The following is a 27,090-nucleotide window of genomic DNA, read 5'->3' on the forward strand; positions in this document are numbered from 1 at the left end:
AGTGCAGCTCCTGCCCTTCTCAATGATTGAAGCCATAGTAGGGGGAGTTGCTGTCAAACACCCTTGGTCAGTTGCTGCATGTAGGTACGACAGAATGTAGCCACGACGCACCAAGGGGCGAATATTAAATTAAAAAGCAGGAGCACCAATTAAGGGAAATGCTCTCTCCTGGATGGTGTTGTGATACAAACACTTCCTACCCACCCAGAGCCTTGCAATGTTCTCAGAGTAGCAAAAAAAAGCAAGGATAAAAGCTGTGACCATTTACGGGAAACAATCTGAAGCTCCTCTCCAACTCCTTCAGGCAATCAAAACTAGTCCAGAAGGTCACATTGACCTTGATTTACATTGCAGATTACCTACTTACTGTAGGATGTAATCTTTGCCTCCATGCCTTGTGCTGACTTAACATATAATGAACCTGTATTCTTACAGTTTGTACTATTTCTATTTACTAAAGGCACTATGGAAGAGAAACTCATTGCATATACACCACAGTCCACAGTGGAGTGACAAAGGTTCAAACTCCTGCCCTGCTAAGTTATTTATTGCAACCATGCCTGCTGAGGAAATACAAAGCAGAGACTAGCAATTTTCCAGCAGCAACAGGCTTTCAACAAGCTGTCCCTGGACACACATTTTAGCAACAAGCAGTAGAATTTGTGTGGAAATTAGGATCTAAATGACAAAGTTATATACTTCCATCCGTACCAAGACCTATGCAAATACTCTAAATAGTGTCAGTCTAGATTACCCATGCAGTGTGTAATTCATCTTCAATGGGGATCCTACATTCAACAGATAACATACAAAGGGAGCATAGTCCTTGGATTCTGAGGAGGAATCTTTGATATTGCAACAAAAGTATCAGAGTTATAGCTCACCAAACATTTGTTCATCCAGTCTTGGAATATGCAAGTTGTGTGTGGAGTCCTTATATGGTGAGAGATATAAATAAGATTGAAGCAATCCAAAGATGTGCTGCATGATCCTGCACAAATCAGTATGGGAAATACACCAGGTCATATCAAAGATTTGGAATGGAATCGCTACAGAAAAGGAGGGAGAAAAATAGACTGACCATGTTCTATAACACATGGAATGGACTGGTGGGAATTGACAAACAAGTACCTGGTGTCCTCCGGCAATGACAAAACACGAGGTAGCCATCCACACAAACTATAAAGACCATTTGTTTCCAAGAGAGTGTATCAACAATCTTTTTTCCCAAGGACAATCCCACAATGGAATAATCTGACAAAGGAAATAGTCACAACCTCATCACTTGAAATCTTCAAGATCCATCTTTAGACTATTTTCATTTAAAAGTTTTCATTATTACGGCTACCATTTCAGCAGGTCATGCCTGATTTAGCTAGTGCTACCCATATAAATCTTTGCAGAAGCCAATTATTAGTCTGTGATGCCGAGACAACTAAAGCAGAAGTGGTGCTGCATTGATGGCAGTGCTGTTCTTCATATAAGACACCAAACTGAAATAACAGCTGCCTTCACAATTGGTTTAAGATCCATGGCACAATGGAAAGGTCAGAGTTGGCTTAGTGCCAGAACAATCGTGGGAGTAGGCCAGACAACACCTCAAGCTTATTGAGCTAATGAATACTATCCCCCTGCCTCTACCCAGACACAAAAATAAGAGCAAAATACTGCAGATGCTGGAAATCTGAAATAAAAACAAAGTGCTGGAAATACACAGCAGGTCTGGCAGCGTCTGTGGAGAGAGAAAGAGAGTTAACGGGAATTTTCCAGCCCCCCCGCTGATGTATTGCAGGTGGAGGTGGTATGTAGAATAAATGGGTGGCTAGCCCAACGCCTTCTTGCCCATCCCCGAGCTGTCCCTCCTATTATGGTGGGCAGTTAATATGTGAGCCAGTCCACCCACCTTTAGGCCTATTGAGGCCCTTTACTGGCCAATTAATGATCAGTTAAGGGCCTGTTTCCAGCTCCGCTGCAATAAATATGTGACTGGGGAAGGTGGAACAAAGGAGATCATCCTGTTACTTTTACAGCTGAGGCTAAAAGACAGGAAGGAAGGAAGAGTACTGTGCCCATCGGGGGCATTCACCCCCACCCCAAGGTCGTGTCCCCCTTTCATTCCCCTCCCCCAGAACCTAAACACGCCACCCTCCTCCTCAACCTCCCTAGGGTCCTCGTGTTTTTTTTACCCATTCATGTGAAGTGGGCATTGCTGGCTAGGCCAGCATTTATTGCCCATCCCTAATTGCCCTTGAGAAGGTAGTAGTGAGCTACCTTCACAAACCACTGCAGTCCATGTGGTGTAGGTACATCCAAAGAGCTACTAGGGAGGAAGTTTCAGGATTTTGACCCAGCAACAGTGAAGGAATGGTGATACAGTTCCAAGTCAGGATAGTGAGTGGCTTGGAGGGGAACTTACAGATGGTGGTGTTCCCACGTGTCTGCTGCCCTTGTCCTTCTAGACAGTAGTGGTCGTGGGTTTGGAAGGTGCTTTCTAAGGAACCTTGAGTTTCTGCAGTGCATCTTGTAGATGGTACTCACTGCTGCCACTATTCACCGGTGGTGGAGGAAGTGAATGTTTGTGGATAAAGTGCCAATCAAGCGGACTGCTTTGTCCTGGATGGTGCCAAGCTTCTTGAATGTTGTTGGAATTGCACTCATCCAGGTAAGTGGAGAGTATTCCATTACACTCCTGACTTGTGCCTTGTAGATGGTGGACAGGCTTTGGAGAGTCAGGTGATGAGTTACTCGCCCCAGGATTCCTAGCCTCTGACCTGCTCTTGTAGCCACAATATTTATATGGCTAGACCAGTTCAGTTTCTGATCAATGGTAACCCCCAGGATGTTGATAGTGGGGGATTCAGTGATGGTAATGCCATTGAATGTCAAGGGGCAATGGTTGGATTCTCTCTTGTTGAGGATGGTCATTGCCTGGCACTTGTGTGGTGCGAATGTTATTTGCCGCTTGTCAGCACAAGCCTAGATATTGTTCAGGTCTTCCTGCATTTGGACATGTACTGCTTCAGTATCTGAGGAGTTGCAAATGGTGCTGAACATTATGCAATCATTAGCAAACATCCCCACTTATGTCCTTGTGATGGAAGGAAGATCATTGATGAAGCAGCTGAAGATTGTTGGGCCTAGGACACTACCCTGAGGATGATGTCCTGGAACTGAGATGATTGACTTCCAACAACCATGACCATCTTCCTTTTTGCTAGGTATGACTCCAACCAGCAGAAATTTTTCCCCCTGATTCCCATTGACTCCAGTCTTTCTAGGGTTCCTTGATGTCAAACTCAGTCAAATGCTGCCTTGATGTGAAGGGCAGTCATTCTTACCTCACTTCTTTTGTCCATGTTTGAACCAAGGCTGTAATGAGGTCAGGAGCTGAGTGGCCCTGGCGGAACCCAAACTGAGCATCACTGAGCAAGTTATTGCTAAACAAGTGCCGCTTGATAGTACTTTTGATGACCCCTTCCATCACTTTACTAATGATCGAGAGTAGACTGATGGGGTGATAATTGGCTGGGTTGGATTTGTCCTGCTTTTTGTGTACAGGACATACCTGGGCAATGTTCCACATAGCTGGGTAGATGCCAGCGTTGTAGCTGTACTGGAACAGCTTGGCTAGGGATGCAGCAAGTTATGAAGCACAAGCCTTCAGCACTATTGCTGGAATATTGTCAGGGCTGAAGACTGGCAACTGTGATGCCAGGGACCTCTGGAGGAGGCCGAGATGGATCATCCACACTGCACTTCTGGCTGAAGATTGTTGCAAACGCGTCAGCCTTAACTTTTGCACTGATGTGCTGGGCTCCCCAATCATTGAGGATGCAGACATTTGTGGAGCCTCCACCTCCAGTGAGTTGTTTAATTGCCCACCACCATTTACGTCTGAATGTGGTAAGACTGCAGAGCTTAGACCTGATCCGTTGGTTGTGGAATCGTTTAGCTCTATTTATTGCATGCTGCTTATGTTGTTTGGCACGCAAGTAGTCCTGAGTAGTAGCTTCACCTCATTTTTAGGCATGACTGGTGCTGCTCTTGGCATGCCCTCCTGCACTCTTCATTGAACCAGAGTTGAACCCCTGGCTTGGTGGCAATGTTAGAGTGGGGGATATGCCGGGCCACGAGGTTACAGATTGTGGTTGAGTACAATTCTGCTGCTGCTGATAGCCCACAGCGCCTCATGGCTGCCAGTCTTGAGTTGCTAGATCTGTTCAAAATCATTTAGCACGGTGGTAGTGCCACACAACACAATGGAGGGTATCCTCAATGTGAAGAGGGGGCTTTGTCTCCACAAGGACTATGTGGTGGTCACTCCTACCGATACTGTCATGGACAGATGCATCTGCGGCAGGCAGGTTGGTGAGAATGAGGTCAAGTATGTTTTTCCCTCTTGTTGGTTTCCTCACCAGCTGCCGCAGACCCAGTCTAGCAGCTATGTTGTTTAGGACTCTACCAGTTTGGTATCTAGTGCTGCTACCGAGCCACTCTTGGTGATGGACATTGAAGTCCCCCACCCAGAGTACATTCTGCGCCCTTGCCACCCTCAGCATACCTCCAAGTGGTGCTCAACATGGAGGAGCACTGATTCATCAGCTGCTCCCCAGCCATCCCCATCCCTTCCCAACCAGAAGTTCTGGTGCTGTTGGACGACTCAGCTGCCAATTAATCATATTGGCCAGCAGCCCTCGTTTCCGGGACTTCCTTTCCCCTCGGGCCAGAAGTTCCACACTTACCTTGTTAAGGCTGCGCCTCGGACGTATTATCGCAGGGCTGCAGTTTTTAAAGTAGGCATTTCTACTGGGGACGGGAGTGGAGATGAATACGCCCCGCTGTAAAATTCGCCACTTTCGCGCGTCCAATATGACTCTTAATATTCGAGTCGAAATATCAACTCTTTTGTTCTCCGCAGATACTGTGATACCTGGTATTTGCAGCACGTTCTGTTTTTATTTGTTTATAGTCAATACATTTAGAAATATTTTTATCTGATCAAATCCTTGCAACTTGATCGTTCTATTCAAAGTTAAATATAAATAATATATAATAGTGTGTATATTTATATATATTTACACTTTACCTTTACACTTCCCTTAATAATTATGATCAGTGCCAATTCTCGATTTGAATCACTGGCAACTCTACAGATATAAACCTGGAAAATGATAAATATTATAAATATTCAGGTTGGAGATGTACACCTGTCTGTAAATTTCGACCTCTATAATATCACGATGCTGTTGATTTTTGCACATTGTGGCTGATGTGTGTTTTTTTGGTGTATGGCCAGCAGTCTGGCCCTCCTGGGGAGTGTTTGCTGTCTGCCCCACGTGGTTCAGATATCCGCTTCACAGTGGACCTGACACACCAACATCTGATTGTGACGCCTGGTAGCCGAATCCAGCGGCAGAGGCGGGTGCACTCGATGGGCTGAGTGTTCCTGCGATCTCTCCCGGCTGCCTGGGACGGTGTGGCATGTTCGCGCGGTAAGAACAAGCTTCAAACTCCGTCCCCATATTTGCTCACTTATTTAGCTTGCGCTTTGGCCTCTGGTGTTGGGTGTCCAGAGATTGCTTGCAGATCACATATGGGTGAACTTTGCAACACACGACCTCCCCTCCTCAGGACGTTCATCTGTCAGTGGGAAACATTTCCAAACAACCACGTTGGGATTCATGTCATTTGCGTTTTGAATCTAACCAGCATTCCCAACGTTGTTTATCATGGGAAATAAAAAAAAACAGGAAATGTTGGAAATACTCAGCTAGTCAGACAGCATCGGAAAAAGACTTAACGTTTCTGGACGGCGACATGGGCGGGTTGGGGGTGGGGTGGGGGCGTGTGTACCAGATCCTGCTTGGAGAACTATCTATTTAATTTACCAAAAGTTGCCCTTAACCATAAGGGTCGCGAAAGCGTAATAAACCACACATTTCCTTTTCTGGCGACGGTATCTTTAAAAACTACAAATGTGTTTAATGCTTTATACCTTAAACTATTCCTCTTATGCCTGAATAACTTGTTTCGTTAGTTTTAGCACTCACAACAGAGTTTCTTCCTTTTGTGAGGATGGGGCAGTTTTTTACCAAATTACCAGGAGCACATCGAGAGGCTGCTTTGCATTTTATTCGCGTAAGTTTCCTTCACTGTTATCCGAATGTACATTAGTTTTGTACACTTCCATTAACTGTTGTTATTCGACCTATTTGACTGCATCATTTACTCACATTCGAACTAACCATTCCAGAGGCCCTTCACTAAAATGTATTTGGCAAATCGTTTCTTCCCTTTGAAGAGGCGGTACAGTTATGTTGTTTTCAATTGACCCACAGGTGAAGTGATTATATTGCACCTGTCCCTCGCGGAAAAGCTTATTTTTGTCCACAAGTCCATCAGGTAGTGAACTGCAGGTGAGGTCCTTCAGGCCCTGTGGGAACAGAAAATAGTAGGCCCTTAGCAGATGGCCAAAGTCATTTTGCAGAATGCCTCACTGCCACAACTTTCAAACAGGCACCAAGATGTAGCTTGACTGGTGGTGAGAACGGGCTTCTATGTCAGATCCATCCTGCATGCCCAGAGTCTCACTGCCTTGGTACACTGGCCTCGAGGCGACTGAAGTGGGGAAGAGATTGTCACCCACCTCCTTCAGGAATATGCCTTTGTAAGGAGGGTTTGGTTTTTATGGAGGTTCATGTCGAGCAGCTGCATAAAGCAGTACTCTGCTCTACGGGCTGCTCCCAATGAGGCAAACATCGCCTGCTGCTGGAGGTCCATCAGTTCGGTGAAATTTTAACACATTTCAGAAAAGGATCTTCAAACACCTTACAGAATTGAATATTGCCAGAGAAAGTGTCAGAGCCCTTCCAAAGATTACCATTCCATTTTCCATCTGAACTGTAAAGCTATGACTTGATTGGGATTTTAAAGTCAAATTAATGCATTACCATGAAGAGGCAGAGCAAATCATCAAGTTGCATTGATGTAGTGCCTTTAAGATAAATAATCTCTCATGACTGTTCATGGAGAAGTTTAATTAAGAAAATGGATGCCAAGCCTGCAAGGGAGCATATGGGGAAGCATGACCGAGATCTTGATCGAATAAATAGATTTTCATGAATCTTTCTAAAGGAGTGGAGAGTCTGACAATTAAGGAGGAAATATCAGAAAGCTGATTCTAGATGACTGAAGGGAATGCTCCTGTTTTGAAGATCACAGGGAGGAGGAAATATCCAAAAGGCTGAAATTTGAGGCTGGGCTGGGTGGGTATACAGGGGTGTGGGGGGTGGCGGGGGGGGAATCACTGTGGACTATAGGATGGAGATATTTGCAGAGATATGAGGATATCAATTTAATTGTGTTCCAGGAAAGAAGCTGATGTAGGCCAAGCAGGACAGGGATGTTATGTGAACAAGACCATGACAATCTTTTCTTCTGCACTAGTTATTCTGTTGGGTTCATCATTACCAGGATCCCCTGTAATTGGGCCCTGTGTCCTCTGCGATTAGTCTGGTCCAGCTTTTATGGTGGCAATAATGATGAAATAGCCAGCGTTTACTGCAATGAAAGTGACAGCACCTTTCAGAAATAAAAACAAAAATAGCTGGAAAAACTCAGCAGGTCTGACAGCATCTGTGGAGAGGAGTACAGTTAACGTTTCGAGTCCGTATGACTCAGTCACATGTACAAGGACACGCAAATCCAGAAGTTGCTGTCAGTAATTCTACACTCCTACAGAGGGTCTGCTGTTGAGGTCCCCGAAAGAGCAATCCCCTTAGCAATCAGAAAATTGTTAAGCACGTGCTATAAAAGCCCTTGAAAAATATATACCCTGGTGAATGAGATGTAATTGAATTTTTAATGGCACAAAAACCTCATAAATACTGCTAAACATCCTCACTGGCCCTGAAAAGCTAATTTTCTATTTGTAGAATGTCAAAATTCTCCATTATATTAAAAACAATTCCAAGTATTTTTTAAAAAGTTTGTTTACTGTATTTTAGTTTCTATCTTAATCTATAATCATTATCATTTATTTCACTATCTGAAAATTTAAATTATAAATGAAGGGATTCAGTGCTTTTCACCTACTGGTTTGATGTCTTTGAGAATACATTTGTGTAATTGACTGCTTACCCTGCTTGCTGCCATCACTGCTGCCTGATGCCTTAAGATCACTTTAACTTGATGCCACATTTAACCCCCCAATGGGAAAGGGATAGTCTGCATCACAGAAATCGCTGGATCTTTGTGGACAACTTTCTTTGAGATTAGTAGTGAGTGCTGTTGCTTTACCACTGACCACAAAATCCAGGCCTATTTATCTTCCTTGTCCCAATCACATAATGATGTGACCTGCGATTGTAACCCTTGAAACCACTCATTGCCGTATCCAGCATGCACAATCTTGCACATATCCCCACATGGGTTCTCCAATTTCTGGATGGCAGACTGATAAACACTCTAGCAAAGCCAATGATAAAACACCAAGCTGCTTTATTTTACATATAATATGTAAACAAACATAATACAGTTTTCACTGAATACTGAAATACTCATAAGAGAAAATAACAAACCACGCCATACTACTAACCCTGTTAGCAAGCTGTTCACAACTTTAAATGCTGCAAAGAGGCTAAGGAGGGATAAAGCACCATGATTATAATCACAGGGGCAATAATTTACAATAAATCCTAAAGTACACTTCATTGACAATCCATAGCTAAAAATTAGCAGAAGTATTCTATAAAGAATAATAACTTCACCTGGTAATTATTATAAACTTTTACCTGTTTCACTATCACCTGAACCTCGAAACTCTTAACCAGATCACTGGTTAATGACCCTGTGGTATATGCTATTCCTTAATACTGTTTTATTTTTGTGTGAGGACTTTATTTCATATGAGGCCTAATTTACACTCATTTGACATTTATTGTGGATTGCAAGTGTCTATGCACTTCATATTACTGAGATACAGGCACATTAGGACTAATGATTGCTGGATTATTACTTTGTGCTTATCAAAGGATGATTTCTATACTGAGGCAACTGAATTTTGATGGGTGCATTAATTGGCCTCAATATCCCTGGGTTAGGGAAGGTCAGAAATCATTCAGCTTTTCAACTCCTGGTCATTGTTCAGTGATCTCTGCTTTATAGTGCTCAAGCATGGAAATTAGGCAAGAACAGGAATGGTGTCAGCTATGACAGCATCCACAGTCAACTGGCCAAACAGCAATCATATTATAGGTTAAGGTATAAAGAACAGTTGTTGGATTGAGGTACCAATGGGGTATTGCTGCCCATAAGACAAGATCTCAGCATGAGTCGGTACCTAAAAAGGAGAAAAGCAATAACAGTAAATAAGATCAAAGGATCACAAGAAATAAGAGGAGTAGGCCATTTGGTCCAACGAGCCTGCTCGTTATTGAGTAAGATCATGGCTAATGACCCTCAGAGAAGAAATTCTCCTAATCTTGGTCTTAAATGGGAGACCATGCTAATGCTAATATCCACAACATGATGAACTCTTATCTCATGCAGTAACCTTTTATGTGACACTTTAACAAATAGCTTTTGGAAATCCAAATGCACTACACCTACTGGTTATCTTTTATCCGTCCTGCGTGTTGAATCCTCAAGGAACTCTAATAAATTTGTCAAACATGATTTTCCTTTCACAAAACCATGTTGATTCTGCCTGATTCTATAATGATTTTCTAAATGTCCTGCTACTACCTCCTTAATAACAGATTCTAGCATTTCCCCAATGATAGATGTTAGACTAATGGCCTGCCTTCTGTCCCACTCCATTCTTGAATAGTGGTGTTACATATGTAAAGCACTTTTGGGCTTCCTGATGATGCAGAAGGCGCTAAATGAGTTCACATTCTTAAAAGTAGTCATAACAATAGTCTTGTAAAAGATGGCTGGGATTTAAAAGAAACAAATCATGAAACAGATAGTGAACAAAATTAAGCAGTTACTTAGTTTCTTAATTGTGAATTATGTTTTTTTTCAGAACCAGGTTGTACAAAATTGTGTAGTTATATTTTCCAAGACCTACTGCCCTTATTGTATGAAGGCAAAGAGCATCTTTGAAGAAATAGGAGCCAATTTCAAGGCAATTGAACTGGATCAGCGTAAGGATGGTGACCACATTCAAAATACTCTTGAGGAATTGACTGGCATTAGGACAGTAAGTCACCAATATTTGTCCTATCTGCATCTTCTCAAGTTAAATGAAGCAAAATAATATATGGTTCTCCCAGGAATCAAAAATAAGGTACTAGGAGCAAAATAAATAGCTTCCCACTGGAAGATACATTTCAATTTATTTATTTTCATGTAAACTTTGGGATATTGTGCCAAAATACCCACAATAGAATTAAATAGGAAAAAGGTTAGCTGAACTTAACCAGGTTAGAGGTGGTCTCTACAGTTGGCATTAAGACTGCTGAGTTAAAAGGCAGGGAATTTGTCTAAGGCAGCCCATCCAGCCGGTCTTATTTGCTATTGAGAAACCTATCTGGACATGAATGCATGTTGATGTTGGATATGGATGTCTGGCTCAGGATTGATGTACCATGCAAGATAATAGCTTACTTGTATTCACTGCTATGCCTTACATGTTAAGCCACTCAAGGTATCAGAGGGCAGCCAGAGCTGTACCAAAGAAGAGATTCAATGGCCCTGGAAAGCAAGAGAGGAGAGATTGATGGTTAGAGAAATAATAATTAGAACTGATGAATCATTGAGGGACAATATTTTAATGAAAGGCATTCAGATAACAAATGACACAATATATTGGAAAAGTCTTATGTTTGCACAATGTCAAAGAATGAATCTATTTTTCATCAGTGTTTATTGCTGTTTTGTAAATTTCAATACTTTGTAAATATGCTAATTTCCTATTGGTAAAATATTAACAGTAATCGGGACAACTAAACTGAATTTGTAAAAGCTCTCTGTTTATTTACTGTCACAACTGTTATATAAGTATAGTTCTGAAAACAAATAATTTCAAAATTTATATTTTTGATTCTAATGTTATTCCATCATCAACCTTCAAACAATTAAAATGGAAGATATTTAGATAAAACTTATTGTCACCTTACTAGATGCTGCCTTTACTTTAGACTTAAAGGGGTATGAGGATAAAGGACTCAATAGATAACTGTTTCAATGAATTGGCACAGACATAATGAGTCAAATGTCTCAGTTCTGTGCTGTAACATTCTGATTTCTGTGATTCCATCTTCCTTTTTGCAGAGCATGCAACCCCTGCAGAGATGTGGAGGCTAGATCACTGAAAGTATTTAAAGAAGAGGTAGATAGATTTTTGAAATATCAAGGAGTTGAGGGCTATGAGTTGCTGGCACGAAAGAGGAGTTGAGGCCTGGAGTGGATTAGCCATGATCTTATTGAATGGCGGGGCAGGCTTGAGGGGCTGAATGGCCTACTCCTGCTCCTATTTCTTATGTTCTTATGTTCAGTGCAATCCATAAATATAAACTAGATACCAACTAATACAAGCACCAGACTTGGAATGTGACTGGTACTGTCTCCACTTTAATAGCATTGGATAGTTAATGAAATTACACAGGCATAAGGAATAAGATTGTGTCCGAGCTACAAACCACCTGGGCATTTAAAGGGACAATTTTTCCATATTAGGAAAGTTTGAGAGACAGGCTTACTTTCTAGAAATGTCTATTCTGGAGACAGAACTCAGTTGAAAAATAGTAGAAACTCTCTTCTGTAGCAGACACTTGTAGCAATATATGTGGTTAGTGATGCAATAGTCATTGAATGATCATTCCACACAGACTTACATCCAAATCTGGTAAAACAATTTTCGAAGGTATTTCCTGGACAACCATATCCACTGACATCCATGTTTATGTTCACAAGATAATTATGGATGAGGAAGACCATTCAGCTGTAATTAGTTAATCCATTCATTAGTAGCCTACAGTCCTATTGCACAATCTAACAGTTTCCTAAATGTATCCAGGTTTCTTTGGTCTATAATATTCTTATCTTGTAGTCGATATCATTTGATAAGGGAACCTGTTCAGGAGGAATAAGAGAGTCAGATCTAGGGCACAGGGTTTGACGTATATTATTCCGATATTTTATTCTTTTGCCAGGTTCCAAGAGTATTTGTAAATGGAAAATGCATTGGTGGCGCTATGGACACACACAAGCTCCATTCAAGTGGTAAACTGCTGCCTTTAGTGTTACGGTGTTCTCCACCTTGCAAATGGGATGAAAGCTATTACCTTCATCGTTCTCATTAATATTGAACCTGCATTTTTCTAACTGCTTGCTGCTTTTGAAATAAATCATGGCGTTTCAGTGTTGTGCCAGATTACTTGTATACACATAGATACAGATCTTCCAGTCTCTGGATAGTCATATCCCAGAGGTACCCTGGAAGCTGTACTGGGGGACCCCTCGGAAGTCTGCACACAAGGACTGCATGGGAATTTCCCAAGAAGTTTCAGCTTCCGAGGGGCAATTATCCTGCATCTGGAACCCTCCAAAACATTGATTTAAAGTCAGACACTTCGGACGTTCCCGTTATACTTAGCAGAAAGAAACCAGGAAAAGTTAGAAGGATTAAAACCACTTCTAATTCCTGGGTACTACTGATCCACTGGACCACCCAACTACCATCTGACCAACCCCCCAAAACCCCATCCCCGATTACCTCTCAACACCCCAACTATCCCCAACTCCACCCTGACCACATCACCCACCCTACTTTCTCACCCACTTACTTTCTCTCCTAGCTTGGCAAAGTGCTAGGACGTTTAAACTCACTAGCAGATAGTGCTGTAAAAAGGGGACGTGGCATCGTTTCCGCCAACGATCTTGCACTGCACTGAAGGACTCCAGCTGCAGCTACACTGCACATTTCTCAGGAGGGCCAGTTTGGAAGTCCAGGCGAAAAATGTGGAGCTCCAGTCCAAGATAAGAAAATAGGAGTAGAGTGGCAATCTGACGGTGATTTCCACTCCATGGAAGATTCAGCCCATGGTATAATGCAAAGCATTTTCTTTTCCCACCCCAATACTTTTAACATATATACTTCTCCTATGCTTTCATCAGCTAACAATCTCTGCACATGGTGCCTGTTTATACATCCAGGCAATATATTAATACTTATGGTATATTAGTTATCCTCATTTAACTTGGGTTGTATTGTGCTTTGAACTTTCATTTCAAATTTATTTATTTTATTCCTCCCCTGCCCCTCCCCCACCCCCCCCCCCCCAACCCCGCCAGAAGAGAATTGCTTTGCCTAAATATTCGATGGATAAGATGGACACGCTGAGTGAATTGTGGCTACACATTGTGACATGTGTAACATGACTGTCACCACATTATTTGTTTTCCAATGCACCTCTAAGCATTTGCATTATGCAGAATTTTGTGTTCAATTCCATTCCTTTGATGGATTTTATACAGTTTTTTTCAGTATCACTCTCTAAAAAGAGCAGTTGGATGGACAGCCTGTTTCGAGACCTTAGTACCTGTTTTGAACCTGTCATTGGGGACTGTACTCATGAACAATGAGGGTTGATTATTTCCAGACTTTGGGGAGACTCCTTACCCAACTCAGTCTGGCTGTGGTTAGGAAATCACCATCTTGTTAACCACAGCAAAGAATATACTGCATCATGCAATAGTATGTTAATGATTCAAAGTATTGTATAACAGGGTGGGTGGGATTTTCTGGCCCCGCCCACAGTCGGGGTCATCCGGTCCCGCTGAAAGTCAACGGACTTTTTGGCTGGTCCCACCACAGTGGGGCTGGAAAATCCTGGCCATTGTTTTAATTCCAGTCTGTGATTTGTCATGCTGCTTGTCTGATAAGCAGTCCTGAATTTCCAGAAACTTCTTCCAATTAAACATTGGGAAGACCAAAGCAATTGTTTTTGACCCCGCCACAAACTCCATTCATTAGCCCTAACTCCAACCTGCTCTCCGGTTCACTGACTGAGTCTGAACCAGCCTATTTGCAACCTTGGCATTCTATTTGACCAAAGTGAGCTTCTGACCACATATCCACTCTATTACCAGGAAAAGCCATGTACTTCTTAAGTGGTCACCTTCTCCTCCCAGTCCATTCACCTTAACTTCATCATATAAATTCTCTCTGTATGAAATGGTGCTGAGGTGCAATTCATCCCTTGGCATAAAAGAGCTTGTAAATAGACTTTTGAAGGGTTTGTAATTCTTAGCCTGGTTTTCACAACATTTAATATTTCCACAGTTCCAAGACTCTTAAGCAGAATTATAGAAAATTTTATACACTAACATATTATGACTAGAAAAATATTTCTATTAAACAAATGAGAAAAAAGGTTGAATGCCTTTGTTTCCCACACCCACTGCAGTTCATAGTTACATGTACACACAAAACTGAGATGTATAGTTAACCTTTCATAATAATAGATTACATTGGCGTCAAGTTAATACACTGCCAGATTGTACAATTTTATTGTGTTTGTATCAAGAATATGAAGACTTGAGTTTCATACTTCTCTGCTTGCCAAATAAATGAAACTGACACATCTTGTGTATTTGGAGCTAGCTCACTGTCTGAGAATGTCACATCGGCTCAAGAACGTTAAAGATCAAAGTGTCTAAAAACAACACCAATGTCAGTTTGTTCTAGTACCATAAACATGAAAAACATGCTAAAAGAATTAATCAAAAATGACACCAACCCAAAGAAATGAATATTAGGAGGGATGACCAAAAGTTAGTCATGGAACTGAGTTGTAAAAATTATCTTCAAGGAACAAAGATGTTTAGGAAAGGAATTCTAGAGCCAAAACTTAAGTGGCTGAAAGTAAGGTAACATCAATAATGATAGGGAAAAGGGAAGGACAGCAATGGACAAGAGACCAAAGTCAACAGAATGGAGAGTTCAGGGGAGGAAGTTGTACAACTGGAGGAGGTTATAGAGATAGGGGTGTGGTAGGGAGAATGTATGAAAGGTTTAAAACATGAGATGAGGACATTAAATTGAAGCGTTGGTGAAACAGAACCCAATGTAGATAAGTGAGGGTGAGAACGACAGGTGAGCAAGATATGGTGCAAGATAGGATAGGGGTGCCAGAGCTAAGAAGTTTAGAGGGCGAAGTTAATCATTGGAATTAATTCAGAAGAACTTTATACTGGTCTCAGATCCCTGTACACTGAGCATTCATTGTGAGGTTTTTTGTGTTTTGTATGTTCTTGAGTCCACTGGTGCATTCATGGAACTTCTTGTCAATCAAATCTTGATGCATCATTTAATGTCCAGTGCATGGAAAATCTGTCCTGAGAGAGAATTATATTTTTAAGATGTTAATGTTATGTGATATTCTGCATTACAATTAGCATTGGTGTGAAGCAGACTCCACTTTGCACAGTAAACTTGTGTAAATCCGCCTCAAAGTAACTCCTTATGAGCCGTAATGCAGAAAATCACAATGAATGTCAACATCTTAAAAATATATTTTTCACTCAGGGCAGATTTTCCATGTGTTGGACACTAAAGAAAGGATCAAGATTTGTCTTACAAGAAAACACAAACACACCAGTGGATTCCAGAACATGCAAGGCACAAAAGACCCCGCAATAAATACTCAGTGTACAGGGATCAAACACCAGTATAAGGTTCTTCTAATTCAATTGAAATTATTAGATGTTTGTCATCTTCACTCTCAAAAGATAAGTTCGCTACAAGCTGAGCTGAGTTCCTTTATCTTGATGTGTGCTCTGCCTGAAGGCATGTCTTTGGCTCATTGCTGATGCTTCATCCTGAGCTGTTTTTCTTGGTAGTGTTTTTTGTCAGTGGTGGTTTGCCATTGCCTTCCATTCTCAGGTTACAAGGCAAGAAGACGGGTTCCAAGTCTACATCAGCCAGAACAGGAATTAAACCCACGCTGCTGGCATTTATCTGAATCAAACGTTAGCCATCTAGCCAACTGAGCTAACCAGCCACCTATCTGAGTGGCGTTACCACCAGAAAATTGACTCTAATGCATTCACAAAAATTGACAGAAAATTGACAGTCTGAAAATCACCTCCAGAGACAAAGAAATAATAGTGGCCCGGATTTTGTCATCAGCAGTGAATCAATGGTGGTCGCCACTGACCTGAACAAAGCTGTCCACAAAGATCTGACAATCTCTGTAGCATGGATTTCACCTTTTCTAGTGTTGTTTTGAATTTGACACAAAATCAAAGGAATCTCCAGGCGTCCAGCAACAAGTGATGTCATCAAGCAGGGTAAGCAGCCAATCACATTGAAGAAATCTCACGAACAGCATGCATATCCTTTTTATGCAATTTTACAGAGTGAAATAAATGTTTGGGACTTACAGATTAGAAGCAAAAATATAAACTTATTTTAAAATAAAACGTTAAAAACACTTGAAATTTTAACCTGAATGGAAAAATTTTCCACTACAAAAATAAAATTAGTTTTTCAAATCCAGAGAGGATCTTTGTCTGTAGTTATGACCTAGTGCACCATTAAAAACCTAGTTACGTCTAATTAATGAGGTGTAACTTTTTAGGGAGCTTTTAACAAGGATCTTATAGTGGAAAAGGAAGAGTTCTTAGTAGTTCAATTATTTTTAATTGTAGTCTGGAGACTTCAAAATCTGGATTTCTGCATTTAAGCATGCATGCATGTACCCCAAAAGTTGTTGTTAGTTTCAGAAGAAAACACTGACAGCTTTGCCATCTTTAGTACTGCAAAATTCAGACCATTATGTACCAAAGCTTCACCATGGGATACAAGTATGCAGGTTTGCACCCATGATTTAGCACACAGTAGGTTTCCAGTCTGAGATATTCTATCAAGGAGAGAAAATTGGCTGGTAAGTCAGTTTGTCATTTCTATTCACCATCTGAACAGTACATAAGTATATATAGCCCTAAAGAATGTGTTCTGGGCCTTGAGCTACACAAAGCTAGGCATCACAGTTTTATTGACTAAACAAATTCAACTCAAAGCTTTGTACCAACATCAAAGCAAAATTTATCAATACGTATTTAAAGATTTATATTTCTACACCAGGACAATAAAAGACATAGAAACGTACAAAGAATTATGGCGGGGGAGCGGGGGAGGGGCGGAAGGGAGGGGGGGGGGAGAACAATCTGGTCCATTAAGGCTGTCCCATCAACCCTCCCCTGCTAGACAGTGATGCAATCTCCTGGTAGACATAGTGAAAAAAAACTTGGTCCTTTTTTAAAAAAAGAATTCTTTAACAAAAAACCTAAAGATAGAAAGAAAACCCTTTACATAAACCCAAATTAATTTAGAACTTCATTGCCTGCACAGTCTGCTCATGTAGCACCCTTGTCTTCATTGCACTTCATTGGCTCACCATCCCTCAACGTATCTAGTTCACAATTTTCATTCTCCTCTGCATAATCCCTTCAGAGCCTGGTGCCTCCATTGTTTCATTGTCCACTCTTACATCTCTCTTCTACTGTGTGCTCCTCCTCCCTCCAACCACCATGTCAGAATCTTCAGCTGCCTCATCCCAATCACTACTACCTCCTCCAAATTGGTAACCTTCCCAAATTTCAAACCCCTGCCTCTCACCACCTCCTGCTTAGGTCAGACCCTGTATAAGTTTGGGGTGCTTTCCTACCTTCAAGGCTATATGTAAATACGAATTATTGAAAGAGAAACAGAGTTAATGTTTCAAGTTGAAGACCTTTCATCAGAAGTTTCATCAGCATTTCTGGATCTATTTCAGGTTTTTAAGCATCCACAGCATTTTGCTTTTGTAAACAATTTCGTATGACTGAAGGACAGTGAATGCAAACATGACCAGAATCTGATTAAGGAGCTCAGTGATTAACTTTTCCTTTTCCATCATATCACTGCTAAAAACTCCCTAAAAGTTATACCTCATTAATTAGATGTAACTAGGTTTTTAGGTCACAACTACAGACAAAGAACCTCTCTGGATTTGGAAAACTAAATTCATTTTTGTAGTAGCAACTTATTTTCCATTCAGATTAAAATCAGGAGTTCTGATTAAGGAGGCCTTAAATTATGAAAGACCATCTGACCATTGAGATTAAACTGTAGATTTGCATTCACTCCAAGGATATTAATAATTCTCAAAAATAATAATTTTCACTCAAAGTGTTGAGAGTCTTTTGAATTCTCTACCCCAGACAGCTATGGTTGCTTTGTCCTTGTGTATATTTAAGACAGATCAATCGATTTTTGGGTTCTAAGGGGTATAGAGATCATGTTGGAAGGTGGAGTTGAGGCGATCAGCCATGATCTTTAGTGAATGGTGTAGCAGACTCAAAGGGCCGGAATGGTCCATTCCTTCACTTATTTCTTATGTTCCCCCACCACCACTACACCCACAATATCCATTATGAACTTTACACGTTGCTTTTGCCAAATTTGGATGTTAATTCACTCCATCACCTTGTGCTCAATGCACTCCAGGATTAACGACTGCGAGATCAGTACTGCAGGTTTACTCAAACAATGTGGTTAATTACTGGAAAATATGATCATTAAAGTGCCAACCTGAAGTCACAATCATTTCATTTTAATTTATTATTGGGGTAATATTGCTACTTCTGAGTGGTCGCTTTCTTTCTAATTCACCGTTAAGCAGGATTTTAGCATCCCCACCGAGGTGAGCTGTTTCATATCCACATCACAAAGGCAGAGCGACGTGATGTCAGTGTCTGCGGGTTTACAACACACCCCATTGTTTTGGACCCGGGATCAAGACGCAAAGTTGAGATCGATCTTCAAGGGCTTGCACCGACCCTGAGCGTCTGGGATGTTCGCGCTGAAAGAGTCTTCACCCCGGTTCAACGTCTATTCAACAGGTTATGTATTATGTTACCATTGAAAAACGATGCAATAACAAACAGCGGTTCTCTCTCATGGTACAAATTTAATGGCATTGTAATTGAGCTTAATTGCATTTTAAAGAAATTCTTCTCTGTTAATTCCAGTTGTTGGACAGAACTAACAAGATGGGGGGTGTATTTTCTGGACCACAGATATGCCAATCATACTCGGATGCCACTGCCTTCCAGATTATTCACGTGAGTTCCCGATAATTCAGGAGCAATTTTGCGAATGCACTATCCATGCTTTTTCTCCATCGTCAGATATTTCGCTTTTGTGGCTTGGAAAGTAAGCGAGGTACGATCGTTCATTTGAAACGCCTGAGTAACATTTGGTCAAGTGGAATATCTAATCGAAAACGTTCATGCTCCCCGTTTAAAATCAGTATTTTTTTTGTTACATTCTACAAATTCGTCATCATTTCCTCTTGTGCAGCCACTGACATAGTCCGAGAAAAAGAATGAACAAATTAAAATTGCTTATTTTTAAAAAAAGTTTGTTCTGGGGATACGGATGGCTTGGGCGAGACTGCATAGGTTGTCCACCTTAGCTGATCTCTGAAGTTGGTACTGGGCCTTCTCCATAAACTGCTGTAGTGTTTGAAGGGAAGGTGCCCTGCCATGATGATAGGTAAAGAATTCTAGGTTTCTGACCAGCAGGAATAGTGATGTTTGTCCAAGCAATTATAATTTAATTTATATAGCTCCTTTAATGTAGTAAAACGTCCAACCCAAGGCACATCATATTTTTCTTTATTCATTCATGGGATATGGCCGTTGCTGGTTGGGCCAGCATTTATTTCTGTCCCTAATTGCCCTTTATTGAACCACCACACTCCCTGTGGTGTAGGTACACCCACAGTGCTCTTAGGGAGGGAGTTCCAGGATTTTGACCCAACAATAGTGAAGGAACGGCGATATATTTCTAAGTTAGGATGGTGAGTGGCTGGGAGGAGAACTTCCAGGTGGTGGTGTTCCCATGCATCTGCTGCACTTGTCCTTCTAGATGGTAGCAGATGCGGGTTTGGAAGGCGCTAAGGTGCCTTGGTGAATTCCTGCACTGCATCTTGTAGATGGTACACACTGTGTGGCAGTGGTGGAGAGAGTGAATGTTTGTGGATGGGGTGAAAGTGGAGAATATTCCATCACACTTCATGACTTGTGCCCTGATGGACAGGCTTTGGGGAATCAGGAGGTGAGTTACTCACCACAGGACTCCTAGTCTCCAACCCGCTCTTGTAGCCACAGTATTTATATGGCTAGTGATGGAAGGGGTTGTGGACAGTGCTATCAAGCAGCACATACTCAGAAACAACCTGCTCACTGATGCTCGGTTTGGGTTCTGCCAGGGCCACTCAGCTCCTGACCTCATTACAGCCTTGGTTCAAACATGGACAAAAGAGCTAAACTCCCGAGGTAGGGTGAGAGTAGGCAGCATTTGACCAAGTGTGACATCAAGGAGCCCTAACAAAATTGGAGCCAATGGGAATCCAGGGGAAATCTCTCTGTTGGTTCGAGTTATACCTAGCACAAAGGAAGATGGGTATGGTTGTTGGAGGTCAATCATCTCAGTCCCAGGAGGTCACTGCAGGAGTTCCTCAGGGTAGTGTCTTAGACCCAACCACCTTCAGCTGCTTCATCAATGACCTTCCCTCGATCCTAAGTTCAGAAGTGGAGAGTATTCCATCACACTTCATGACTTGTGTCCTGATGGACAACATTCAGGCTTGGGCTGACAAGAAACAAGAATCATTCATATCATACAATGACCATCTCCAACAAAAGAGAATCCAACCATCTCTCCTTGACATTCAACGGCATTACCATTGCTGAATCCCCCATTATAAACATCCTAGGGGTTACCATTGATCAGAAACTGAACTGGACTAGCCATATAAATACTGTGGCTACAAGAGGAGGTCAGAGGCTGGGAATCCTGTGGAGAGTAACTCACCACCTGATACCCCCAAGCCTGAACACCATCTACAAGGCACAAGTCAGGGTCATGATGGAATACTTTCCACTTACATGCATGAGTGCAACTCCATCAACACTTAAGAAGCTTGACACCATCCAGGGCATAGCAGACCGCTTCATTGACACCCCATCCACCATCTCCAACCTCCAATCACTCCACCACTGATACAGAGTAGCAGCAGTGTGTACCATCTACAAGACACATTGCAGTAACTCACCAAGGCTCCTTCAACAGCACTTTCTATTTCCATGACCTCTACCACCCAGAGAGACAAGTGCAGCTGTTGTATGGGAACGTCACCACCTGCAAGTTCCTTTCCAAGCCACAAATCATCCTTACTTGGAAATGTATCGTCATTCCTTCACTGTTGCTGGGTCAAAATCCTGGAACTCCCTCCCTAACAGCACTGTGGGTGTTCCTACACCAAATGGACTGCAGCAGTTCAAGAAGGCAGCTCACCACCACCTTCTCGAGGGCAATTAGGGATGGGCAATAAAAATGTTGAGGGGGTGGTGAAGGAGAAACACCCGAGGTAATGAAACGGATATGGGAAGAAAAGTGATTGCAGGTGATACTCTAGCTACAATTCAACAGATAAGAATGGAACCGTATGAGCAGTTCCATCCAGCTGGATGACTGAGGAGAGGCATTGGAGGAGACTCTATCAAAGGCTGCAGATAGGATGATGAGGAGTAGTTTACCTTTGTTACAGTCACATCATTTGTTACTTTGTTTCAGTACTGTGGTAGGGGTGGAAACCCAATTGGAGGGATTCCATTATTGAATTCTGGGAATGATGGGCATGGATTTGGGAGGTGACAACATGTTCAAGGTCTTTGAAGAGAAGAGAGAGGTTGGAGATGGGGCAGTTGTTTGCACTGCAAGGACAGAGGGGTCAAGGGATGGGTTTTTTGCGAAGAGCGATGATGGCAAATTTAAGGGGGGCAGTACCTGAAGAAAGGGACCTGCCATCATCAGCTAATGCATGAAGTTATCAAATCTTGTGTTATAATGAAGGAACTGTTTTGAATTTGCTCCCAGCTTCTTCAATTCCTTTCTAATATATTGCTTAATTTTGGGCGTCTCTCTTTTTGCTCAATATTTGATAATTACTTTTAGGCTTCTTGAAGTCTTGGAAAAGATGGTCTTCCTAAGAAACAGCATTGGCAGTGGCTATAGGGCAAGCTTTAGACCAGGTTGCCTTTCTCATTCCTTCTGGATGAAGAATGTTGAGAGTTTCATTTTAAGTATTGGGAATTTTCTTCAGGGTGCCAAAGCCCATCACAGAGCAGATCTATGAACAGATACAGATGACCAAGCAACAAGCCTTACAGAAATTATTAGGAAAGGCCAATTGAGTGAGATATAATAAAATTCAGCTGCAATGTTAACAATTGAACAAGAGATGGCAAGAAAAATGTTTTATTTAAAGAAATTGAAAAAACTCTCGAATTCATCTCTTTCAGGACACAATTACACAAAACCGTGTTGTAATCTTTTCCAAAACTACATGCCCTTACTGTGATATTGTAAAGAACATATTTACAGACCTGGGCATTCCTTTCAAAGCGATTGAATTGGATCTCCGGAATGATGGTGTGCATCTTCAGTATATTCTTACTGAAATGACCGGTATAAAGACAGTAAGTCTATTAGATTTCTACATACTGTAATTCCTCTGTCTTATCTTTTTAAATATTAAATAAATAGAACAGGAAGTTAGTAGGTAAAAGATAGTCAAGATTTATCTAATCTTGCACGTTCAATTATTTTCTTCAACCAGAATGTGTCATTGAAAATATTTAGATGTCATTTCACTCAACTTTGAATGTATCCTTTCTTTCTAAATCTGGTCTAATTATACAGGGCCCTGTATCATTGTGTGACATGCTACATATCATTTGGATCCACTTTAGTGTCTGATATTAGAAGAATTGTTTTACAAATGTTTGAACATACCTCACCCCTTCCAATTTTTCCACTCTTGTGAATATACTGACCCATGCTGTGATAAGCCTCCACCAAAGACAATAACTTTCATGTATCTCATCCAAGCAGCCCTTCTTTTAAAAAAAAAGAGTTTAACCATAAGCATCAGCAGAATATTTACACATATGTAGTTCATTATCGCAAACTTGCCCAAATACTCCACAATTCCTCCTCTCCAACCATAATGCACTCAGCCATCAGAATATTTTGGACGTTGGGTACAAAAGCTCCCATGTAAACTGGGGCAAGTTAAATATAAATTTTAAAAATGTCTCCAGGATTACAAATCAAGGAGCCACTATGGCTGTCTTTAGCAGACAAAAGATACAAGCTACAGCACAACCATTTCTCCTTCGTTTGCTGAAGTTTATCTGTCTTCCTGGACACCCAGGATTACAATTTCTATAAGCACCTTGCAATAGAACTGCTGAGACTCACTCCCTCCTGTTGTCTCACTGCATTTTTTTTTAGGCCAGTTGCTGCCACCCCCAACTCCTCTTACGGGAGGAGATGGGGAGGCAGGGTCAAGGAAGGGAGAATGTTGTAGAAACGAACATGAGAAGAAAGGTGAAGATAAAGCAGAGGGAAAAAATATGCAAATATGCAGGAGCCAGTTTCTGAGGAACTAATTTGAACTTTAGCAGAGCTGTAGCCTGGGAAGAGGTGAGAGGGAGAGAAAATTAGAGACGTTACATTCATGTATAATCTACTTGTTATCAGCAGCATTCACACAAGCCGTTAAAGTATATGATGCAATTCATATTAGAGAGTGGAGAATATAAAGATGGAACTTTCAAAAATGTACAGCATTAGCTAGCAACCTAAATTACTCAACACTTCTTATTTTCCTATACAGGTTCCAAAAGTGTTTATAAATGGGACGTGCATAGGTGGCGGTTCAGACACTGTTCTACTCCATTCCAAGGGTAGACTACTGGATATGGTGAATGAGTGCGGTCCAAACTCCGCCATAGAAGGAGTCTGCATCCTCCTTTGACACCAAACAGAAGCATCATTCCTTGCTCACCATTACTTGTGGAATAAACTGGCAAATTAAAATGCATCCTGGTAAACTGATTAGCAAGATTTCTTCTAAAAACAAGTGATTTTATCATAAACAACTTTGAATTATAAAAGCAAATTAAACTTCCTAGGTTTCTGACCTTGAAATAAAGTTAGTCACTTTGCCCATGAAGAACGAAGAGCTTATATCCCTTCAAAGTCACTTTGATCACTTTCATGGACTTCCTAGGTTACAGAGAAATACTAATAAAAGCTTAGGAGCTGTTGACCTGCCTGTGCATAATGCTACACCGGGTGGTGTAGCATTATGGAGAGAGATATTAAAACAAAAAAGGCATTAGATGTCATAGTACAAAATATTTTTCCTAACACTTTATTTCAACTGGATTAAACAATATAAAAAACAATTGTGTGTATAGTTAATGTAAAGGCAGTTAACAGTAATATTCATATTTGTACGGCATCATCACATTTAGTTTAACAAGTGGTGTTAGTGATTAATTGCCTTTTCAAGTAGCAACATCAAACTTTTATGGAAAGAGCAGCTCTAGAAATGACACAGCAGTAACCTGTTTCAAGATTCCAATGCTACCTGCTGATTTCTGCCATTAAGTACATGGAGACAGATAAAACTCAAGTTCAGTGTAACATTATATTTGCAATAACAAGAATAAGTTGTACGCAACTTGCTTATTTAAGAAGTTTTAGCTCAATATGCATAGTTTTGTTGAGAGAATCTTGCCAGTGGCAATATCCATTTTAATCAAACCATGTGGTACAGATTTTTAAAATGACAAAACTAAATCTGTAATCTATAGAAAATCAATTTGTCCTCGAGCTTTATTTAATACAATAATTTTATGATTTGATCAGTTATATTTAAAAGGTTACTATTGATCTTCATTTTAAATCAGCTAGAAATAAAAGGTTACTTTCCTTGCAGATATTAAATTGCTTTGAGCAAACCACAATCTCTCAGTTTTCTACATTTTCTATACAAGACAGTGTAACAGATGAGGTATAATTAGCACACTTGTATATCAAAAGAATAGGTGAAGGTGACAGGCGTGTCAAGTGTCAAACCATTGACAAACTTGCACTTTAACACAAAGGATAATAATTCCCCAGACAGTGGGAATTTTATATTACGTTGTTTAGATGTGGCAAACACAAAAGAAGAATTTTAATATCGTAATTGTTTCTTTGGTCAGGTTCACAATATTGCAAAAGCGCAAGATAGCATTTGCATTTCCAAAAACCTTTTATCAATCATTTTGAAAACAGACATGACATGGCCAACACCCTCGCCCACCTGGGCGCAGTATAATTTTCTTCAGCAGTAATTAAGCAGCTAACAAGACATTGTTTAGAATTCAAAAGCTGAAACTGCAAACTGAAGTGCAGGGATACCTGCAAACAAAAGCTGACAAGCTTGGAATGTTCATACACAATCTGTTGAACATGAAGGCAAATAATTATGAAATGCAAATAGATCACTGACTATCGTAAAGACAGCAGCGTAACCATTAAAAACAGAGGAGAAAACCCAGTGATTTGTATCAAGTGTAAAAGTGAACTGTAGGACAGGTGAACAAAGTTCAAGACCTACAAGTTCAATTTTCAATTTCAAGAGAGTAAATGCAGCTTCTGTTATTCTGACAACATTCCTGTGAAGTGCCTCAAGATATTATTACTACGTTAAAGGTGCTATACAAATGCAAGTTGTCTATGGCCAAATCAAAATTGATTGTAACACTGGAAATTATCACATTTATTAGGAGGCAACCAAATCTCCAAATGTCAATTTTAGCAGACGAATGTAAAGATCTTGACTAAGTGGTCATAGGCTTTAAACATACAAGTACCTGAGTATTTGCATAGAACATAGCACATACTTTTACATAGCAATCCATAACAATTTTAATCAAGATCTTTTGGTTCAGTTGGAAGTCTACAAAAAAATCAATGCAGTCACAACAGCTTTCTCATATTGTTAATGACTGCCCTTCTCTGCTGCTGTTATATCTTGCTTTTAATCTTTTTCTAATGCAGCTGGTCCTCCAGTTTGATGTGAAATCTGAGCAATAACTTTTTCCTGGGACATAGTTCAAGACTTAAAAATCAATGCTGTAAAATTTTAACTACCTAAACACTGGCCTTTGTGCCTAGGTTCAGTCTAATGACCCGAATTGTTGATTCATAAAGATGTCCATTGTTGTGTTGCTTCGGCTGTAACAGACACAATGTGGACTTGTGCCTGGAGTTGATTTTAAGGCAATCTTTTGAACCATCCAAGTTTAGACATTTGCCCTGTTCAACTTGCGTACAAATACTTCCATTACATTCTTCCCTAATTCTTTACCCTAAAACAGATTTTAACTTGATTAATGACAATTCTGACAATAATCCTTGGGTTTGCTCCGACATTCAATTAGATTAATGGCCGAACTTCTACATAAACTCCACTTTCTCACCCAGTCCCTCAATTCCCTTAGTGCTCAAAAATCTATCATTCTCAGCCTTAAATATATACATCGACTACACATACGACAGCCCTTCGGGATAGGCAATTCCAAAGGTTCATAACTGCCTGAGTTAAGGAATTTCTTCTCATCTTGGGCCTAAATGACAAACCTCTTACCCTGAGACTGTGACCCTGAGTTCTAGACTCTCCAGCAAGGGAAGCAGCCTCTCAGCATCTATAATGTCAAGCCCTCTAAGAATCATGAATATTTCAACTAGATCACCTCTCATTCTTCTAAACTTCAGACAATATAGACCTGTTTTATTCACTCGTTCCTCTAGGACAGCCCTCTCATCCCAGAAATTAATCTCATTTACCTTCATTGCTCTCTTTATAAGGCAAGTATATCTGTCCTAGCTAAGACCAAAACTGTACCCAGTACTCCAGGTATGGTCTCATCAAAGCCCTACACAATTGCTGCAAGACTTCCTTACTCATACTCCAACCCCCTGCCAATAAAAGCTAACATACTATTTGACTTCTTAATTTCCTGCTGTACCTGCATATAAACATTGTGATTTATGCACAAGGACACCCAAATCTCTCTGAACATCAACATTTACTAGTCTTACTTTAAAAAACATTTTGCTGCTCTATTCTTCCTACCAAAGTAGGTCATTTCACACTTCCCCACGTTATCTTCTATCAACCAACTTCT

General features: G+C 40.8%; 2 protein-coding genes across 2 annotated transcripts; both read left to right on the forward strand.

Moving 5' to 3' along the window:
- The first annotated feature begins 796 nt into the window (after positions 1 to 796).
- glrx2 (glutaredoxin 2) lies at positions 797 to 12,468 on the forward strand. Its single transcript, XM_078561740.1, has 4 exons — positions 797 to 1,162; positions 6,038 to 6,138; positions 10,028 to 10,204; positions 12,159 to 12,468. The coding sequence occupies exons 1-4, from the start codon at positions 1,102 to 1,104 to the stop codon at positions 12,306 to 12,308; spliced, it is 489 nt and encodes a 162-aa protein (XP_078417866.1). The 5' UTR covers positions 797 to 1,101; the 3' UTR covers positions 12,309 to 12,468.
- Positions 12,469 to 15,652: 3,184 nt separating this feature from the next.
- Positions 15,653 to 27,063, forward strand: LOC144692660 (uncharacterized). The gene is made up of 5 exons (XM_078561741.1): positions 15,653 to 16,299; positions 18,675 to 18,894; positions 19,024 to 19,116; positions 22,363 to 22,539; positions 23,742 to 27,063. Exons 3-5 carry the CDS (start codon positions 19,045 to 19,047, stop codon positions 23,880 to 23,882), a joined length of 390 nt encoding a protein of 129 aa, XP_078417867.1. The 5' UTR covers positions 15,653 to 16,299; positions 18,675 to 18,894; positions 19,024 to 19,044; the 3' UTR covers positions 23,883 to 27,063.
- Positions 27,064 to 27,090: the final 27 nt, after the last annotated feature.

Source organism: Cetorhinus maximus, chromosome 17 (assembly GCF_964194155.1).
Source record: "Cetorhinus maximus chromosome 17, sCetMax3.hap1.1, whole genome shotgun sequence".
Lineage (NCBI taxonomy): Eukaryota > Metazoa > Chordata > Chondrichthyes > Lamniformes > Cetorhinidae > Cetorhinus > Cetorhinus maximus.

Bases quoted from the DNA above. Each gene is read 5' to 3' on its own strand.
- glrx2 (XM_078561740.1), top strand. From the start codon at position 1,102: ATGGACTGGTGGGAATTGACAAACAAGTACCTGGTGTCCTCCGGCAAT. The intron at 6,139-10,027 runs GTAAGTTTCCTT...GTTTTTTTTCAG, and splicing joins CTGCTTTGCATTTTATTCGC to AACCAGGTTGTACAAAATTG. The intron at 10,205-12,158 runs GTAAGTCACCAA...TTCTTTTGCCAG, and splicing joins AATTGACTGGCATTAGGACA to GTTCCAAGAGTATTTGTAAA.
- LOC144692660 (XM_078561741.1), top strand. From the start codon at position 19,045: ATGGGGGGTGTATTTTCTGGACCACAGATATGCCAATCATACTCGGAT. The intron at 19,117-22,362 runs GTGAGTTCCCGA...CATCTCTTTCAG, and splicing joins CTGCCTTCCAGATTATTCAC to GACACAATTACACAAAACCG. The intron at 22,540-23,741 runs GTAAGTCTATTA...TTTCCTATACAG, and splicing joins AAATGACCGGTATAAAGACA to GTTCCAAAAGTGTTTATAAA.